The following is a 20,837-nucleotide window of genomic DNA, read 5'->3' on the forward strand; positions in this document are numbered from 1 at the left end:
GCAGCTGCAGAGCTGGAGTCTGGAAAAAGGTGTTTTCAGAAGCCAGTAGCCTGCTGCTCACTGACCTCTCGTGACCCAGGAGACCCCAAGCTGTACAGTATAATTATACATGTGCAGGCAATATGTGACACAGTCCTTTCTGAGTCCCCAGGCTCAGACCCTGAAAACATGTGGTGAAGCCCCTGGAAGGCAAGAAGGATTTTATCTTTTAATTACTTTTTTTTTTTTTTTTAACTTTTGAGCAGGGAGTACTTTTGAGCAAAGTTCGCTCTTGGGCGCCGCCTAATGGACGATGGCGAAAGTGCAGTCTCCCAAGATGGGCGTGCAGAACCACACCCACCCGCCCATGCCCCCCAACCCCGAGTCTTTGAAATCAGCCCACATTTTTAGGAACCCGACATGGGGCACTTAACCTGTGGGCACTGATTTCATGGGCTGGCCTGGCTTCCTGTTCCCCGTGAAGGTGAGATCCAGAGGCTAAGAAGGGACCCTCTCCAGCCTTGCTTCCATTTTATCCAGCCAAGGCTTGGGACAGGAAATATTTCTAGGGGTGGGGGTCAGAGCAAGAGACATGGTGGGCGACAGGGGCAGACAGAGTGAAGGGGTGGGAGCAACTCAGGAGCTCGGAAAGGTCAGGGATTAGATATGAGTGCTATAAACATCCCACGAAACAACCTCGGGGATGACTGGACGGAAGAACTAGACGGAGCTCCTTCTGGTTCCTGGACACCCATCTGCGCTCAGGATACCCGCCAGAGTGGGAGGAGTTTGTGGGTAGATAAACGCCCGGCTCCCTCCTGCCTCTGGCGGATCGAAATTGCTGGGTCAAGGGATCAAGGGATATGCCCATTAAAAGACAAATCGTGTAGTGACCGCTCCCAGCCGGCAGGTAGGTAGCGCAACGTTCAAGACTCCCAACTACTTGCTGCAAGCGATCGCAACCCAGCCTAGGAACTTGCCCTTGAGCACACGACTGGACACCCTCAGAGGCTAGTAGCCCAGCCTCTAGCCCCTGGAGTGGAACCCCTATAGGTGCGCACTCTAAGCCCCCCCACCCCCGCTGCCCAGTGGACCCAGGGACGGAAGAGGTGGGCAGCGATGCCCACGGAGTCACCTGCTCGCTGGCGCCCCCTGCAGGGCTCCTCTCTGTCACATCCCTACCCCTCAACTGCCTTCCACCGGGATACCCACCTTCGAATCCTAGTCTCAGGATAGGATTCTGGAGGGGGGTACCCCAAACCGTGACAAGGCAAGACTGATATTTCTTGGGAACAGATGGGAGGGCCCGCATGTGGTGGTGGCTCTGAGCAGCGACAGCTAGTTTCGTCCATGGACACCATGAGCGTTTTATTGGTGGATACACACACAGGAAAGGGAGAAGGGAGCCCCCCGACCGTGGATCCGAACTCCAGGCCCTCACTTTGGAAGGACGTAACTGCTGGCTCTTCTCTAACGAGGCGGGGAGGGAGACTGGGGCCCCACGTGCCCTCACCCAGCCCTGCGTGGGAGGAAGGACTGGTGCCATCCCTGGGTCCACTATCGAGCCCAGCCGTCGGCTGTGGGCAGCCGGCGCAGGGGGGGCCCGGGCCGTAGGGGCTCTGCCAGGGGCCGTGACAGGAGCAAGGGATAGGGGAAAGTCTTGGGAAAGTCGCCGGGGCCCCCGGGGGCCGGCGACAGGCGTTCGGACTTGATGCTGATTGGGGGGGTCGGCGGGGAGGCGCCACGGGCGGGGGGACCCTCCTCACTCAGGCTACGGCTCCCACTGCAGGGAGAGACAGAGAAAGAGAAGGAGGGCTGTGAGCTCAGCGAGGAAGGGAGGGAAGACAGGGAGGTGGTTTGGCAAAGGCTCGGCAGGAGGACCTTGGGAAAGGAGGGGGTGGCAGTCCCTCTTGGGGTTTCCAAAATAGTCACTCATCCCACCAAGAACCGACGGCAGGGGCTGAGTGTAGAACCAGGAGTGGCCACCAGAGGTCAGCAGTGGCTAGGGCTTGGGAAGACTGGGAGGGGCCACACAGCTAGGGAGGGGAGAAAGGAGGGAGAGTTGGGGCACTTACCTGGGCTGGGGTGGGGCAGCTGGGGGCCCATCACCCCTCGAATGCTGCCAGGGGGCCAGGGTGGGGGGCTGCAGCAGGCCAGGGGGCGGAGGGGGGTCTCCCAGCCCATATTCTGGAGGGTAGGAGGAAAAAACTGAGGCCTTGACCTCAGGGAGACCTTTGCCCAAGCTTTTCCCATCCCATCTGGTGGATGGGGAAATGGTGACCCTCACCCCCAGAAGTCAAGTGTATGGATATCTCCCAGGGCAGGGTACAATAGGGGGGGTGTATACCTGGGGGACCTGCCGGGAGGAAGGGGAAACTCCCGAGTGGGGGTCCCGGAGCTGTGGCGGAGCATGGACTCTGTAGGCTACCGTAGAGGCCTCTCTGTGGGGAAACAGGGTCAAGTGGAAACTGAGGCCCACACCCACGCCATCCTGCCCTCCCCCATCAGCCCTGCCACACTTCCCCCTCACTCACTGAGGTGCTCAGTCCCCCTCGGGCCCCCGCCAGGCTTCCAGGCAGGTCGGGCCTCCGCCCGTCCGCTGCTAAGTACAGGGGTGGTGGTGTCTTGCTGGCAAGGTGGCTCGGTGAGAAGAGAGGGTGTGCCAGGCCTGAGGAGCAGGAAACCCCCGAGAGAGGGCATGTGGCCATGTCATCGAATGAAGTCTGAGGTCCAGAGGTAATACACACAGACAAGCAGGGCCTGAACCAAGATCCCCCTTACAGGCCCCCCTGGGATTCCCGCCCCCTTTTGCCCCAGGGCCTATGACCCATGCTCACCTGGGGGCCCAGCTTTGGGGGCTGCTGGCCGGAAAGGGGATGGGCGGCTCTGGGCAGGAAGGGCCTCCCCAAGCCCACTGGGGTCGCAGCCTGGGGGAGGCAGGGCCCCATATACCATGTCCGGGCTGGGCATCGTAGGGGCTGCAGGCTGCAGAGAATGGGATTGGTGGAAGAACATGGAGATAAGGACATCAGATCCAAGACAGAAAACCAGGGGCTAGCCTCTGCCTCCTGAAACCCTTGCTATGCTTCTTTCTGGCTCCTTCCACAAGATGGAAGGAACCTGTGTTTGGTGCTGTCACTCCTCAACAGCTAGGCCCAGAGCTGAGGCTTCTTATTCAGCGTGGTGTTGACACTGAGGGGGCTTCCCAGGATGTTTGATGAATCAAAGAAATAAAGAAGGAAAGAAACGGCTGTCCACTGAACCCTTATTCATCCTTCAAAGCCCCAACTATAATGACAACTCCTCCAGGAAGCCTTCCCATTCTGCCTAGGCAGAGACCAGCTCCCTAACTCTAGGTCCCTGTCTCAGTCTCAGCCTTGACCATTTGGGCCTAGGAGGTGAGGGAGTGCCCCATCATCGTGGTGCGGGAAGTCACTTACATAGAGCCGGGGCCGGGGCAAGGCTGGGTCACCCCCGTCACCTGCCAACCTCCGCAGCTTCTCTCCTGGCCCGTCAGGCCCTTCATCGGGCTCCAGCTCTGGTCCATCGAGGCCCACACCCCTCCTCTTCAGTGTCTGTAGAGAGGGGAGAAAATACGGTGACCCTCCCCTCCCCCATCCTAGCCAGGGAACCTGGTTCTTTGGGAGAGGGAGGAGACCTACCCCCCCCACCTCTGTGGGCGGACCCGCTGGAGTGCAGGCAAATCCCATTGACCAAAAACCCCGGTGAGTTATCATCTAGCAAATTCCAAATGTGTGTGACAAAGGGACTGTCCTGCCCTGGGACCAGAGAGGCCCAGGTCACACAGTGGGGGCCGGGATCCACCAGCCCTGCTGGCGCTGTCCTAACTCTCCTCCTGAATATGACCCTGGTGCCTCCATTCCGCGCTCGAGCATAGCCTCCACGCCCCGCGTGCGACAGGTGTTTCGTAAATGTTGGAGGACAACTTTCTAGGCTTTCCTGAGCTGCCTCCCCCTGGACCTGCACACTCCTGGACCCCTGCCTCTTCTTTGACCACTCCTCCCCACCCTCCTGAAACATTAAGGGGGCTCCACGCACAGCCCTAGGCTTGCTGGTCTTTCCGTCTCTGTGGCTTCGGCTTCCCATCTTGGGAAAAGATTCCCATTTCCAAAGGGAAGTGATCTCACCCATCCTAGATGGCGGGTGTGGGTGGGGGATGAATCACCTGGCACCAGGCTGCCTCTTTCTCCTGGGGACACAGCAGCTCAGATAAAAATACTCCTGGCCCTCAGTGAGGTCTCCCTTGCTTCGATGTGCCCTTTATTCTGTTTCTGCCCTCGCCAAACAGGGGACAGGATTTAGTGAGATGAGCTGTGTGCAGGGCATGCCGTGGAGCCCTCGATGCCCGGTGGTAGGTGTTTTTATCTCTACAATGGGGGCAGATGCCCCTTGGAGGGACCCCACATTGCCTCAAACCTTTTACCAGCAGCAAAGCTAGATTGCAACACTGGTCTTTTGTGCCAATCCAGAGTCCCTAGGCTCGGAGCGAGCGCCAGGAGCTGGACATCAGGGTACTGGGGAGGAGGGCCCCAGGGGTACCTCGAGGATGTCGGTGTTGGTGCGGCTCTCGTGGGGCTCGCTGTACTCCGTGTACTTCAGGAGCACGCGGTCCATGTCTGTGCTGGCGTACTGGAAGAGGCGATTGGCGCTGTTGAAGATGATGAGGGCGATCTCACAGTCGCAGAGCACGCTCAGCTCATAGGCCTTCTTCATCAGCCCGAACTTCCGCTTCGTAAATGTCACCTGGAACCGGGACCCACCGGCAGGGTGGGAGGAGACGTGGATTGGGCGTGGCAAGGAGGAGAGGGAGGGGCCAATCGTTCCCCGATCATGCCTCAAGATTCTGTCGGGCTTTGTGCATACTGTCCGTTCTGACTATACTGCTCCCCCACTTTCCACTTCTCAACTGGGAAAACTCCTATTGGTGCTTCAAAACCTAGCCTGAATATCCTCTCCTTTGGGAAGTTTTCCTGGGTCTCCAGGACAGGGCCCACATTCCCTCTTTGGGCTTCTCCGTTCTGTGCCTCCCTCTGGACCAGCCCTCTGAGTTGGGTGGGTTTGTGTCAAGTGTCATCTCTCCTATGACTGGGGCTCCCGTCATCAGGGAGAATAACTGAATAAATCAGCATGAAAATGAGCAAATGTTATATCTCAAACCCCAGGCACCACCTCAAGGCTCCCCATTCCCTTGCAGTTCCCCCAAATGGACAGGCCTTTGCCCAGGCTCGGTCCAGTGCCAAGAACAACTTTCCCCCAGCCGCTTTTCCACCCAGTGAACTCACCTGCCGATTCCTTTGGTCCAGAATGCGTGAGATCTGGATTTTTTTCCTCCCCATTGTGCCAGGCTGGGTGGAGCGACCTTGGCCTTGGGGGGAAGGAAAAGAGAACAGAGTGGGTGGGTGGAAAGTGAGACCAGGTACCCAGCCTCCCTTCTGTCTTCCACCTGCCCCTGCCAAGCACTGAGAAGGGAGATGACGGGGATAATCAAGGCAGTGTGGCAGTCCCACAGTCCCCACTCAACCAACCCCAGATGCAGCAGATGCTCAGTGAATTCCACATGAAGAGAAGGCTAACCGAGGGCAAAGGGTCGGGATATAGATGTCCCACCCTTGGCCCTAAAATGAAACAAGCTTGTAATTGTGGGACCTTGGGGGACCTTGACCTTCCTAAGCCCCTCGGTGTGTGCAATGGCTTAACAGCGTCACGCACAGCCCAGTGTTGTTGGAAGATGAATGAGCTAGCCCATGGGAAATATTCACATCCACCAAGCATACAGCAGTTGCCACATATGTGCTGCTATTATGAATACTGGCAACAGCCTAAAAGCCCTTGATGGGCCCCGTTAGATGGACATCTGATGCCCATACCTGGTGGCGCTCAGGAAACATTGCTCACTGAATGACTAATCTCGAGCCATTGGAAAAAACAAAAACAAAAACCCGGTCTGCACACCGGACACTGGGAAGCCATTCAATCCTGTAACAGCTCCCCAACAAGCAAGATCGAGGGCTGTGGTTCCCAGAAAACGTATTTAAAAATTGCATCGAGGGGGCGCCTGGGTGGCTCAGTGGGTTAAGCCGCTGCCTTCGGCTCAGGTCATGATCTCAGGGTCCTGGGATCGAGTCCCGCATCGGGCTCTCTGCTCAGCGGGGAGCCTGCTTCCTCCTCTCTCTCTCTGCCTGCCTCTCTGCCTACTTGTGATCTCTCTCTGTCAAATAAATAAATAAAATCTTTAAAAAAAAATAAAATAAAATAAAATAAAATAAAAATTGCATCGAGAGTAGAAAAAAGACTAGAAGGAAATGAGCAAGATGAGAGTCACTGCTGGGTGGAAATTTATGGGTGAAGTTTCCCCCCTTTTAAAAAAAATTTAGATGCAATTCACACCACCTGAAGTTCACCAGTTTAAAGTGTGCAATTCAGTAGCATGGAGTGTGTTCACAACATTGCACAAAACCACCTCCAGCTAGCTCCTGAAAGTTTCCATCCCCCCAAAAGGAGAACCCATGCATATTAACAGCCACTCCCTATCCTCCCTCCCCAGCCCGTGGCAACCATGGCTCTGCGGTCTCTATGGACTGGTGCATGCTAGATGTTTCATAAATGAAATCATACAATGTGTGAACGTTGGCCTTTTTTTCCCCGCCCTTTTCAATTACCTGAATTTTCTAACTTTCCCCTCTCAGTGATTATAGATTACATTCATTTAAAAAGAATTGGGGGCACCTGGGTGGCTCAGTGGGTTAAGCCTCTGCCTTCGGCTCAGGTCATGATCTCAGGGTCCTGGGATCAAACCCCACATAGGGCTCTCTGCTCAGTGGGGAGCCTGCTTCCCCCTTTCTCTCTGCCTGCCTTTCTGCCTACTTGTGATCTCTCTTTCTCTGTTAAGTAAAGAAATAAAAAATCTTTAAAAAAAAAATAAAATAGAAAGAATTGGGGCCCTGGGTGGCTCAGTCAGTTAAGCATCACCTTTGGTTCAGGTCATGATCCCAGAGTCCTGGAATCGAGTTCCACCTCAGGCTTCCTGCTCAGCAGAAAGCCTGTTTCTCCTTCTGCCCCTTACCCTGCTCATTCTCTCTCTCTCTCAAATAAATTTTAAAAAAATATAAAAAAAATTAAAAGAATAACAGGGGGGATACCTGGGTGGTTCAGTCTGAGCCTCTGAGTCTTTTTCTTTCCCCTCTCTTTTAAAGATTCCATTCATTTATTTGACAGAGAAAGGGAAAGCCCAAGCAGGGTGAGCGGCTGGCAGAGGGAGAGGGAGAAGCAGGCCCTCCATAAAGCAGAGAGCTGGATGGGGGGCTCAATCCCAGGCCTCTGGGATCATGACCTGAGCCGAAGGCCGACACTTAACTGTCTGAGCCACCCAGGTGCCCCAAGCACCTGACTCTTGATTTCAGCTTGGGTTCTGGTATCAGGGTCCTAGGATCAAGCCCTGCGGGGCGGGACGGGGGCGGTAGGTGGGGGGCAGGTGGTTGTGCTTAGCAGGGAGTCTGCTTGAGAATTCTCTTTCCTTCTCCTTCTGCCCCTCCCCCCACAATGGATAAATGAATCTTAAAAAAAAAAAAAAATACGTAAACAAGGGGCGCCTGGTGGCTCAGTGGGTTAAAGCCTCTGCCTTAGGCTCTGGTCTTGATCTCAAGGTCTTGGGATCGAGCCCTGCATCAGGCTCTCTGCTCAGCAGGGAGCCTGCTTCCCTTCCTCTCTCTGCCTGCCTCTCTGCCTACTTGTGATCTCTGTCTGTCAAATAAATAAATAAAATCTTTAAAAAAAATACATAAACAGGGATGCCTGGGTGGCTCAGTTGGTTAGGCAGCTGCCTTCGGCTCAGGTCATGATCCCAGCATCCTGGGATCGAGTCCCACATCGGGCTCCTTGCTCGGCGGGGAGCCTGCTTCTCCCTCTGCCTCTGCCTGCCATTCTGTCTGCCTGTGCTCGCTCTCTCCCCTCTCTCTCTCTGATAAATAAATAAAATCTTAAAAAAAAAAAATACATAAACAAGAATAACAGGTTGGAGTAGGTCCCTAAAAGGACCTCAAGCGTAGAGCTCACACTGGGATTTGAGCCTGAGGTCAGCTAGAGAGAAATGCTGCACCCTTCTCACGAGGACCTCCCTAGAAGGGTGCTCAGGGTGAGAAGGGAGAGCTCGTGGAGGGCAACATGTCCCCCAGACAGGCAACATAGTGGGCTCCAGGCCTTCCCCAGCTCTCCCCATGCCGGGCTTCTTGGAATGAAGGAGTCACATTGCCCGTTGTAGAGCACACCTCCCACCACACAGACAGCCTCCTCAAGACATCCAAGACCCCTTCCACCACGTCTCCGACCACATGACCTCCTGGCACTTCTCATGTCACAGGTGACTGAGGCTTTAGGCGGGTGGCCTGCCCAGGGTCAGGCGGGCCTGCTGGCAGATCCCAGACAGCCTCTGACCCATGGGGCAATCCTCAGCAAGGCAGGCCTCTCCCTAGGCCTCAGTGTGCTGGTCTGGGTATGAAAGGGGTTGGGTATGAAATACAGAGCACCTGACACGAGGCCTGGGAATGAGCTCTTGGGAAGTGGAGGAAAACGTAGGTCCATCTCCAGGAGCAACCATACCTGCTTCCCAGACTCCCCCCAAGGGTCTGGGTGGGACTCCCCCTGCCCCTCACTGTCCCAGAGTCCCAGGCCCAGTCCTGTTAGACACTGTCGTATTTGGCTTGCTGTGTGATCCCAGGTGTGCCCTCTACTCTCTCTGGTCTGGGTCTCTGAGCAGTCACAACCAGGCAGAGCCAGGACCCACGGGAACCCCAGTCCTGGCCCCCCAGCTCCAGCTCAACTTGCTAAATTTAACTTCCCAGGCTAATTTTACTCCCTGGCCGGAATCGGGTGCGTTCCCACGGCTGGGACGTGTTGCCCCAGCCCTGACAGGTCCCTGGGGACAGAAGGGGGGCACTGGTCCGGAGGTCCTGGTGCCAAGGTGACTCCGGAAATGCCCCCATGCCTGGGGTCCCATGAGAACATGGGACTCAGACATGAATCTCCGGGCCTGGCAAATCTGAATCTGGACCTTTCTCAGTCTGTCCCCGGTTTAGACAAGGACATCCTGGCCAGGGCAGGGTTCACATAATGAGGGAGATCCATGAGCCAAAGGCTGGGGCCGTGGGTCTCTTTGAACTGAGACCTAAGAGCCAAGACAGGAAGTGAGTTCCAGGTAGAAGGAGGGGCAGGTGCAAAGGCCCTGAGGAAGGGCGAGACATGGTAATGAGGCTAGAGCAAGGCGGCCAGGGGTAGAGGCCACAGAGATCACTCTGGGTCCTCTGATCTGTGGGGAGGACTATGTGTTTTGGTCTAAGTGACAGAGAGCTATGAGAGGGTTTTGAGCAAAAAGGAATGGGGTTTTGATTTATCATTTATGAGCTTAGCCACAGCTGCCATGGGGAGCAGGACTGTTGGGGGCCGGATGAGAGAAGACAGGAGACTTGAGGGGAGACCAGGGCTGTGTCCATCAGGGGAAGAGACTAGGGGTGATACCCCCTCTGTTCTAGGCCTACAGCATACACTTTAAGTCACTGTACTCCAGGGGTCTTTGGTTCCTCCTGAAGCCACCAGATCCTCTGCCATCTCTGGGGCCAGGCCTGACAAATGCAGATGGGCTCATGCAGGGGCTTGACTCTTCCAAACTTCAATGACTTTGGAACCCCCAACCCTCACCCAAGAACCGAAGTCATCCTCAATTCTGGCCCTTGAGCGATCTACCCAACATACAGCTTTGATCGTACCCTCTTCCTGCTCACACACGCTTCATGGCTCTCCTCTGTCCTCAGGAGAAGTTTCTAGTCCCCACCTGGTACCCCATACCCCAACCTCCCACCCCCCCGCCACTTAAAATCCCTCAGATTGTTTTTCAGAGTCCATAGTCTCTCATGGTTCACCTACCCTTCCAATTTCCCCCAAGTCCCTTCTCCTCTCTAACTCCCCATGTCCTCCATGCTATTTGTTAGACTCCACAAATAAGTGAAACCATATGATAATTGACTCTCTCTGCTTGACTTATTTCACTCAGCATAATCTCTTCCAGTCCCATCCATGTTGCTACAAAAGTTGGGCATTCCTCCTTTCTGATGAAGGCATAATACTCCATAGTGTATATGGACCACATCTTCCTTATCCATTCCGTCCATTGAAGGGCATATTGGTTCTTTCCACAGTTTGGCGACCGTGGCCATTGCTGCTATAAACATTGGGGTACAGATGGCCCTTCTTTTCACAACATAGCCCCTGCCCATCTTAATCTACCTTCAGCAAAATGACTCTGCCTGGAAAGCTTTTTTTTTTTTCACTTGGCCAACTCCTATTCACACTTCAAAACCTGGCTCAAAAAATTCATTCCTCTAGGAATCCTTCCCTGCCCTTACTCTGGACTCCTACAGCTCCCAAACTTCCCCTCCAGTTTTGACCCCATGGGACCACGGGTGTGTATATCCAGCTCTGTCTCCCTCAGACTGGAAGTCCCGCAGGCCCAGATTTAGTGAATGGAGCAGGTCAAGAGAGACTCTGAACTCCCCCCAGCCTCCCTCAACAACTTCCTCTCAGACTCCCCCAGCTGACTCCCTACCCAGAAATACATGGGCATGCAAATCCAGTCACTCAGCGTTGACCTGTCTCAGGCCCAGGTGTGAAGGGCCAGCTAAGGAATGCGGAGGCGAAGGCCCAGGGTGTGCATATATATTTGTACTCACATGCAAATCCCCACCGAGCCGCAGACAGACCCGGTGGCCTGTTCTCCAGATGTTGGCGTGATCAGAACTGCTGGGGGGAGGTGGCAGCACATGCTGAATGTGCCAGGCACGAGGGGGGAGGCCTCTTCTGTGCACACATCCCCCCCTCCACCCTCATGACAGCCAGCTAGGAGGCAGAGAGCTCGTGGCATCTGCCCAGCAGAAGAGCAAAGAGATGGACCCATTGACCCAAGAATGGAGCAGCAAAGAAGGGCCAGGAGAAATCCAAGAGGGCATCTCAGAGGAGGAAGCATGTGGTTGGGCCTTGATGGACAGGTTGAATGGGGGTCTGAGCAGATGGGAAGGGGGTAGGCATTTGAAGCCAAGAGTCCGGCACCTGCCTACCCTTTTCTTCATACCCTCATTCTTAGCATGTAGGAAGTATCAACCATGTGCCAACCCCTGCGATAAGCTGATCACAGAAGTAGAAAGTTTAAGTAGACCAATGACCACAGAAGAATAGAAAAGTGACTCAAGACCTACCATTAAAAGGACAGCAGGCTCACATGGTTTTATGGCTTTTATCAAACCTCAAAGGAGAGGGAAACGCAATGTTATTGAAACTAACTCAGACCATTGCAAGCAATGAGAATTGCCCAAGTCATTTTTATGAAAAATCCTGTATGTCAGAATCTGACTAAGTCCAGAAAGAGATGTATGAACCATGAAAGGGGCAATGGGAATCAGGGGTTTCAGGAAAGACTTCTCTGAAGAGGTGAGATTGGGACTGAGAGCTGAAGCACAAGAGAGACATCAAAGCAAGGGAAGAGCCCGTCATGCTAAGACAGCCTGGGGTGAGGTGGGGGGGAGGGGGCACGAGTAGGGGGAGGGGGGATGGGTGGGGGAAGGGTGGGGTGGGGGAGGGTGTTTCTGGCAGGGGGATCTCCAAGGGCAAAAGTCCAAAGCAATCAAGAGTTTGGTATTTTATTTTTATTTTTTAAGATTTTATTTATTTGTTAGAGTGAGAAAAGCACAAGCAGGAGGAGCAGCAGGCAGAGGGAGAGGGAGAAGCAGGCTCTCTGCTGAGCGAGAAGGCTGAGAGGACTCCATCCCCAGACCCTGGATCATGACCTGAGCCAAAGGCAGATGCTTAACTGACTGAGCCACCCAGGCATCCCAGGAGTTTAGTTTTAAGTTTTAAAGCATTTTTTTTTTTTTAAGTAGTAGCTTTTTTAAAAAGCAGGAGTTTTAAAGCATTTTTAAAAGATTTTTTAAATTTATGTATTTGACAGACAGAGATCACAAGTAGGCAGAGAGGCAGGCAGAGAGGTGGGGTGGGGGAGCAGGCTCCCTGCTGAGCAGAGAGCCCGATGCGGGGCTCGATGCGGGGCTCGATGTGGGGCTCGATGTGGGGCTCGATGCGGGGCTCGATGTGGGGCTCTATGCGGGGCTGCGGGCCTCGATGCGGGGCTCAATCCCCGGACTCTGAGATCATGATCTGAGCCGAAGGCAGAGGCTTAACCCACTGAGCCACCCAGGCGCCCCTGGAGTTTGGTATTTTAAAAGAAATCACAGAAGACTCTATGGCTGGACAGCATGACAGTGGGAAGAAGGGAGAAGCATGAAGGACGCTGGTGGGGAAGATTGTGAGGGTCAGATCACATAGCGCCACAGTGAAGACAGTGGGCTTTACTGGGAGGTCAACGAGGAGCCGTGGGGAGTTTGGGGGGCAGGGGGGTCGGGATATAATTTTACAGTTTGAAAAATCCCCTTGCGCTCTCTTACCTGGCCGGTGGGAGGGGGAAGAGGTGGAGCCACTCTGGAAATCTATCTGGTGTCTACTAGTAAATATCCGTCTTCCCTATGACCAAGCAGTCTCTTTGCTCAGTATTCACCCAAGAGAAACGGGTCCGTATTTTACCGAAGGACACAGATAAGAATGTTTTCAGGAGCTCCATTCATCCTTGCCCCGAACTGGAACCCACCCAGATGCCCTCCCTGGGAGAATCGGCTACTACTCTCCACTAGACTCCACAATGGACGACTACGAAGCCCAGTAAAAGGAAGCATTCCCGCTCAGTGCGATCGCATCCTGGACCTCCCAGATGGCGGGCCCTCCCCACAGTGCTGGACGAGACAGTGGGGACACACAGTGTAATCCCATTTACATGAAGTTCCAGAAGAGGCAAAATTTCCTTACAGTGATGAGGGTCAGCTCAGTGGCCATGCCGGGCAGGCGCTGTGGCACGGCTGTAGGAGTTGCTGGGGCCGCTCGCTCCCTGGCCCAGAGTCCAGGGACTCAGGCGTGCTTAGTTTGTGCAGATGTGTTAGCCCTACTCTGATGATTGGTGCCTTTTTCTCTCCATGATGTATCTCAATCAAAAGGTTTTTTTTTTATTATTATTATTAAAGCATCCCCCGGGGCGCCTGGGTGGCTCAGTGGGTTGAGCCTCTGCCTTTGGCTCAGGTCATGATCCCAGGGTCCTGGGATCAAGCCCCGCATTGAGCTCTCTGCTCACCAGGGAGCCTGCTTCCTCCTCTCTCTCTGCCTGCCTCTCTGCATATTTGTGATCTCTGTCAAATAAATAAATAAAATCTTTTTAAAAAAAATAATAAAAAGCGTCCCCTGTTCAAGGATGCTGTGGGGAGTAGCATCTGAGAAGGAGGAAAGTGACAGGGAGAGGCTGGGGCAGGTGTCCAGGTGGGAGACGAGAGGCCTGAACGGGGTTGGGGGTTGGGGGGTGGGGCAGAAGCAGAAGAATCCTTTGTCAGGGAAAAGGCCCGGATGCACTGGTGGCATCTATGAGGGCTGGGAGAAGAGCCCAGCTCCCAGGCCTGAGCACTGTGCAAGCAAAGAACTGAGAAGACACAGGACGGTTCCATGAGTGCCCAGAGCACCAGAAACTCTCTTCAGCTGTCCCTGTGGTCACTAAGACGATCAACAAACATGTCTGGGGTCCTTCAGGCTATAGCATGTCACCTCTTTGACTTGGTGAGGCCTTTTAGCACCTTGGCGATGGAGATACGGGAGCTGGAAAGAATACCACCATTGGTATTCTTGCCCCCACTGACCCTTTACCATGGTGCACACCCTGTCTGAGGACTCAGTTTTCTCACCTGTAAATGGGGGTGAGACTCCTTCTCCCCCACCAGCTGGGGAGGGCGGGGTGGTGGATGGCTCTGCTGAACTTGTCTTCTGGCCCTTCCAGAAGCCAGAAGGAAGAAGGGCCGGGCCTTGGAGCTGGGGGCGCTGAGTCAGCATGCCATCTTGGAAGACCACAGTGACACACACACAGCGACAGGCTGGGTGACATCAAGCCCCCATAAAATGGGTCACAGAATTCTGACCTCAAAGGCCTTGTGGGGAGGGTTTGAGAGAAAAGACCAGGAGCCAGTCAAGTTCCCCTTCTTGGCTCCCAGTGGGGCATAAATGGGGGGATGAGTGGCACAGTCACGCTGCCCGACCCCGGAGCCACAGCTTGGCGGAGCACCGGGACCCAGACCCGGGACAGGAGGAGAGGAAAGGAGAAGTGAGAGGCAGGTGGGTGGCGGTGGGGGGGGGAGGGGAGGGCCCACGGGGACTGGCGAAGCGGGGAGGGGGCGCTGCTCCTGGGCGGCCACAGCGAATCAGGCCTGGAGCCCCGCCTCACGCAACCCAGCAGCTGGTTTCATCACCTGTTCCCCAAGTACCTCATTACAGGAGACAGGAAGAGCCCCTTGGAAAGCTGGGACCCTCCCCCTCCCCTCTCCTGAGGGCTCAAGCAGTTCTGACCCCAGCTGCCAGAGACCCTCCCCTTCCCAGCAGGGGCCCTGGGCCTGCCTCCTACCCTGGGGGCCTGGGGAGATGGTGCCCCAAGTGTGGGGGTGCCTCTGTGGATGACCTAGGGGCTGATTCAGCCCACAGTAGTCCCCGAGGGCAGGTGGGCTCTGGCAGTGACTCTGGTGTGGCCAAACTTCTGTGGGCCTCAGTTTCCTCCACCAGGAAATGGGAGAGTCAGGGCTACCTTGCTGAGCTGGGGTAGGGGGGCGGGGGAGGGGGCTGCTGGGGCTTCCGAGTAGGTCCTCTATAGATACTGGTTCCCTCCTTCCCCTGTGCAGCCAGCTTTCATGGTCACATGGTCACCTCTGCTTGGTCCTGGGAGGTGCCCAGATCTGAGCAAGCCCCCTGGGCAGACTAGGCAGGGGGGCTGAGGAATAGGGGGACAAAGAGAAAGCCCATTCCTCAAATGGACAGATGCAGGTAGGGAGATGCCCCAAACACATGCAGAGCCCCTCAAAATCCACAGAGATCTCCTGGACACATGTATCACCCTCCAACACAGTAGATCCCTCCATACAAAAGTCCCCAGAAGACATGCGGCTCCAAATACACAGGGACCCCCTTAAGCCCAGGCAGCTTTCCAAACACACATATCCTTAAACACTCAGAACGTGCTGCACGTGCAGACCCCCAAGTACATACAGACCTCTCCAGATGCTGAGCCCCCAACACATTCTAATTCCCCAAATGCACACAGACTCTCCAATACATGCAGACACCCCTCAGCATACCATGCCCCCCCAAAACATGCATGCTTCTTGTCCATTTCCTGTAGAGCCGCAGACACAGGTAGGGCTCCCAGCCCTGCGGTGGTAACAATGCCCAACCCACCGGCTTCTGGAAGCACAGTGGTCAGCAGCTCCAGGGGAGGGTGGGGGGCTGGGGAGTGTGTGGGAAGTGAGCATCTAAGGTGGGTCACATATCTGGAAGCCTCATGCAGCTCTGAATCCCAGAAACTGAGAATGTTCCAGTTGGAGAAGGCCCCTCAGGGCCCCTTGTCCATGAGGCCCTCTGATATTCATGGGGAAACTGAGGCCCAATGGGGTCCCTCAGACCTCCCCTCCCAAGGTCTGCTCCTAGGAGGCCATGTGCTGAGAAGCCAGGACTGTGGCTGTGAACCTGGCCAGACCACAGTGTTATAATTCTCAGCTCCATGGCACATTCACTGCCTGACGTGCTTCGAGCCTTAGTTTCCCCATTTGTACTGTGAGTCCCTGGGAGCCCCCCAGTGCCCACCCACCTGTCCCTCCTCTTTAGAAAGGCCTCATCTACCAGCAAATTCCCAGTACCCCTTCTGCCCCTTTTCGGGCATCTGACACATTTCCACCACCGGGCCTTTGCCCAGGCTGGGCCTTTCCCTGGGGCTACCACCCTTGCCAGGCTTGCCCAGGTCTGAGGAGCTGCTCCATGTCTTTTAAGACCAGGCAGAAATCCCTTTTTCTGGAGGTGCCCCTTTTCCCAGAGGACAGTCACCTCTCTCTGAGGCACTTGGCCCCACTGGAACCTTTCTCTGCTTCTTCGCTACTTTCTTTGAGGCTCATGCTGCCCCACTCGGATGTCCGCTCAGTGAGGGCAGGGACAGAGCCCTCCCCGCCCAGTGCCCGGCACACAGTAGGCCCTCAGTCACCCTTCCTTGAGTCGATGAGCAAACTGCTTAATCAACAGAAACATGGACAACTGGTTCAGTTTTCTTTCAAAGGCCCCGTGGCCACTAAAATAAATTTGTGCCCTGCCCCCTTCCAGTTAGAGACCCTGCTCTAAACAGCCACTAGCACAAGAGCCAAGTGAGGGGTGCTCATGTTCCTCTCGGGCCCAGGGACTGACCCTCCATAGGTGTCAGTGTCCATCCAAAAAGGAAATCTTGCCTCTCATCTGGCAAGAAGGCCGAATTCTTTGACACAGCCACCGCAGAGAGAAGCCCACTACCCCATCACACCTTCCTGATGGGTTTGGGACCCTGACACTTGGAGCTGGGAGAGCCTTTACATTCAGAACCCAACCCTGCTGTCCCAGGTTGGAGTCCAGGGCCACCCAAGGCACCTGGTGATGTCCCCTGAGCCTTAGGGGCAACTGCAGGGACAGCCCAAGATTACTCTCTCTTTGTTCCAGAGAAAGATCTCCCCATGGGACCCCAGAAATTCATCCCCTGAGGCCAGGTCCTCCCTGCTTGGGAAATTAGCACATCTGTCAGCGCTGGGCAGAAGGGACTCAGCCCATAGCCACGCAGACCCAAGACATAGCCATCCAAAGATGGGATCTTTGGGCATCCCTGGCCTCCACTCTCTTCCCCCAGAAATGTCTGAGAGTACACCAAGGGCAGGGGACACAGCGACAGGGAGTGGACAGATCAAGCCCGTGGGAGCGGGGACAACAGACACATAATCATGGCAGAGACAGAGGCCTTCAGGGAAGAAATTCAACAGGGGGAAGCAAGAGGGGTGAGTGGCAGGGGAGGGAGCTTCTTTGGACAGAGGGGTCAGAAGGGCCTTTCTGAAAAGGGGGCCCTCAAGGACTAGAGGACACCAGCCAGGTTGGGATGTGGGGGAGAGACCACCTGGCGGAAGAAATGGCAGGTGCAAAGGACCTGAGGTGGTCAGCTGCTGGTCAGCTTCCAGGTGCAGGGCAGCCAGTGTGACTAAAGCAGGGGGGAGCCGATGGAGACAGAGGAAGGCATAGAGGCCACATGGGGCCTCAGGGGTGGAGATGAGAAGGTGGACTAGAGAGCAATGGGGAGCCACGGAGGGTGCACAAGGAGGTGAGAGCTGTGGTCTGATTCAAGGTTTTCAAAAGACACCATGTCTGCTGTGGGGAGAAGTCCTACTGGCACAGGAGGCCAGGACAGCATTTTGTGGAAGACAGGGAGGCTGTGGGTGTGGACAGTGGACAGGAGCAGTCCTGTGTCCACAGCCTGTGACTCCCTATGCCAACCGGCCTCAACTGCTCAGTGCTGAGGGCCCTGCCTTGATTCTGGCTGAACCTGGACCTGGAGGAGAGCAGGCCAGGAAAGCAGATAGCTCTGAGGCCTCCTAGGCCCTAGTAGAGGGTGGGGTGGGGATGGGCCTAGATGGGGCTTACAGGGATTTCCACTTGGTCACAGTTTGGATGGTACCTCCTATTATTGAGTGACTACTGTTTGCCCAGGCCTACGTGCCACTTTATTTACACACAGAACCTGCCTGACCCACAAACAGCCCAGTGAAGCGGAGATCACTGTCCCCATTTTATACAAAAGGAAGCAGTCTTCTCCAGGCCACATAGCGAGACCCCCACAGATTCTCACTCTAGCCTTGGCTTGTGCCCCAGAGCCATTCTGCCGCACTCCCAAACCCCCACCCTTGTATATTCTGGGAAGTGAGCCTGAGGCATCATTGGGGTCCAAGACACTCATTCTTGGGCCTGGGGCTGGTGACAGGGCAGCCTCATAGCTCCCAAGATGCAGGCCTAGGGAGACCCCCCTTTTTGGGGGTTGGGAAACAGGACCCAACCTGTGTGTGTGCACCCCACAGGAATTTAAGGGCAAGAACTGGGTTGAGCTCTCTGACCCTGAATGGGATCCCAGTATATGATAAATGCTCTGAAGAATAACATCTGTCTTCAGGTGCCTATGTTCCTCAAATCTTCTAGAAGGCTAGACCCCAAAGATTTCTACAAGCATTGCATCTGAGTTGGGGTGACAAATAATTTTAATTTCCTTTCCCCCCTTAATTTGCATTTTCCAGATGTCTGCCTGGTTGGCTAATGATTTAACAAAATAAATCATTAGTTGGAGGTGGGATGTAAAACTGAGCTCAACACTCAGGTCACAGGGGCAGCTACAGAGCTCAGAGAGGTGCAGGGATCTCTCTGAAGTCACACAGAGAGGGGAGAGAGAAGACTAGGCCCTCATCCCTGGTTCTGTTCTCTCTGGATGGCAGAACGGCAGCCTTGAGCCCATACTTCCTCTGGGGGGCCAGATAAACAGCCTCCAGCTCCTGCAGGTGAGATCCCCGCTTCCCCCAGGCCCTCAATGTTCTACAATTTCATTCCCTGGAAGTCAAGATTCACTCCTAGACTCAGGCAGGCAGTGGGAGGCAGACACGGGGACAGGAGGGAGGAAGGCCGACTTCTCCCAAAGCCCCTTTGACCTTTGCAATCAAACCCCACACACTTGTCCTTCCTGGTCTAAATACTGCTTTGAACCCAGTTTCTGTCACCCCAATAGTCTGAGAGCTCTCATGACTGGATGTCAAATGTCCAAAGGTCCTGACCTTCCCAGGTGAGGCTTCTGGGGCAGGCCAGGCATGGCCTCAGCTATTTCGGACTTCTCAAGTCTGCAACAAAGGGACCGAGGACAGCCAGGTAATCAGTCAGCCAAGTCTGCAGCCCCAGACCCTGGGAGAGGTGCAGGAGGTGCAGGGGACGCGGGTAGGGGGAGCATGACTGCGAAGGTAACAGAGTCACCAGCTTGTCATGTGCTGACAACCTCAGAGGGCTGTGACTATTGTTCCTATACCTATCTCCCCGATGGGGAAACTGAGGCACAGGGAAGCGCAGATCCAGGCAGCTGTGCTGCCTCCCCCCCAGGGCTCCACACCTCCTATCCTGCCCCCAAGGTTCACAGGTACCTCATGGGCCCAGCTAAGGCCCCCACACTCACAGCCTGAAGCTCGGACAAGGGTCCTGGCAGTCACATGCACACATGCAGAGTCACGCTACATGCAGGTGCAGGGCAATAACACACAAGGGCACAGCCACAGCAGAGAGGCATGGGGTTGTGTACAAGGGCCCGGAGGATGTGCAAAAGGGATGCATTCCCGGAGAGGGGCACAGTCCAGCTCACAGACCAGACACACAACTCATAGACACGTAACAGGGGCCCAGGGCCCCACAACTTTGGACACGCAATTTTGTAAATGACATCAAAACCCTCAGACACGTGCCCCTTGGACACACAACCTCTCAGAAACACAACCCTTGGACTCGCAACCCTTTCTGGTCAGCTTCCAGGTGCAGGACACACCCCTCCCTTGGAACACAACCCTCAGATTCACACTCTTTGGCCATAACAGGACGCACAATATCTCAGACTCACATCCCGGGACGCACATCTCTTAGACACACACAACTCTCCAATGCACAGCAGCACACTCGGACTTCCAAAGCCCGCTAACAGATGCCGTTCAGGTGACACCGCACAAACCACGGCCTGACGTGACACGCACCTGCTGGGCCCGGGGCCCTCTGGACGCTCGCGGACCGGTCTGGCAGCCGCAGCAAAGCGCTCCGAGCGCGGGGCGGCCACAGGTGCCTCCAGAATGGGCGGTCCCGCCCCCGCGGGAGCTGATTGGGTGGGGCGGTGAATATTTGCATATGGACCGTGATGGGCGGGCACTAGGGCGTGGCCCCGCCCAGGGAGTTCTGGGGACCGGACTCAGACCCCGGAAGACGCTGAAATGAGGAGGGCGTATAATGAAGAAAGGGGACTAGGGCGGGGGCTGGATCAGACCCGCGAGACTTCCCCCGCCTTCACGGGGGGCCCTGACCTTGCTACTGTGACCCTGACGCTAATTCGGACCTGGTCTCTAGTTCGGATCACTGCTAATCCAACCCTAGACTTATTCTAAACTGAGTGAAATGCAACTTGGTCCCGAGACCCTGAAGGCTGCAGGGGTGGTGCCTGGAAGCCACCATTGATCCTTGCTCTCACCCAAATGGAAGGACTGCAGAAAGTTGACTCTGGGGCCCCCGATGAGGTGCCCCTGTAGCCGAATGCTTGCTTGCTTCCTGTGTCCCCACAGGAGGGCAACAGACCCCTCTGGCTGCTGCGTGCAGGCCTTCTCTAGAAAGGCCAGCTGTGTGCAGGGGGTGTGGCTTCCAGAACCTGACCCCAGCCCAGACCCCTGCATCCACTTCCTCCCTGGGATCCCAGCACCACCTAGCAGAGGTCCAGGCACAAGGAAATCAGAACAGGACTGGTGAGAGAATCAGTGTGGATAGAATTACAGAATGAAGATGATTTTGGAATGTGTAGTCCTAGAGAAACCACTGGTCTGGAGAAGGCAGAGCTGTCACACACATTGACACCCCCCCCCCCCGCCCCAAGCTCTGGGGAGTCAGGACTGGCCCAGAGGGGCCAGGGAGGGCTTCCCAGAAAGGGGGGCATTTTTTTGGGGCCTCGAAGCATGAATAGGAGTTTGCCACTGCGAGAAGGGTTTTCCAAGAGGCAACAGCACTTGCAAAAGTGTAGAGGCAGAGAGCAGAGTGTTCTTTGGTGGGGGAGATGAGGTAGATGAAGCCAGAGCAATAGGAAGCAGCAGCCTGGGCTGGGCACACAAAGAGAG

General features: G+C 55.3%; 1 protein-coding gene across 2 annotated transcripts; it reads right to left on the minus strand.

Moving 5' to 3' along the window:
* Nucleotides 1-1,310: 1,310 nt before the first annotated feature.
* MEF2B (myocyte enhancer factor 2B) lies at nucleotides 1,311-20,583 on the minus strand. Of its 2 annotated transcripts, XM_059160610.1 has the most exons (9): nucleotides 19,719-20,583; nucleotides 5,283-5,365; nucleotides 4,540-4,743; nucleotides 3,420-3,554; nucleotides 2,817-2,964; nucleotides 2,514-2,647; nucleotides 2,327-2,420; nucleotides 2,055-2,166; nucleotides 1,311-1,762 (listed from the first exon to the last, which is right to left on the minus strand). In XM_059160610.1, exons 1-9 carry the CDS (start codon nucleotides 19,864-19,866, stop codon nucleotides 1,537-1,539), a joined length of 1,284 nt encoding a protein of 427 aa, XP_059016593.1. In that variant the 5' UTR covers nucleotides 19,867-20,583; the 3' UTR covers nucleotides 1,311-1,536. The 2 variants fall into 2 exon arrangements, with proteins under 2 accessions (XP_059016593.1, XP_059016594.1); XM_059160611.1 differs by lacking the exon at nucleotides 2,055-2,166 and having other exon boundaries at nucleotides 1,597-1,762; nucleotides 19,719-20,579.
* Between the last annotated feature and the right edge of the window lie 254 nt (nucleotides 20,584-20,837).

The sequence above is a fragment of the Mustela lutreola genome, chromosome 2 (assembly GCF_030435805.1).
Source record: "Mustela lutreola isolate mMusLut2 chromosome 2, mMusLut2.pri, whole genome shotgun sequence".
Taxonomy (NCBI): domain Eukaryota; kingdom Metazoa; phylum Chordata; class Mammalia; order Carnivora; family Mustelidae; genus Mustela; species Mustela lutreola.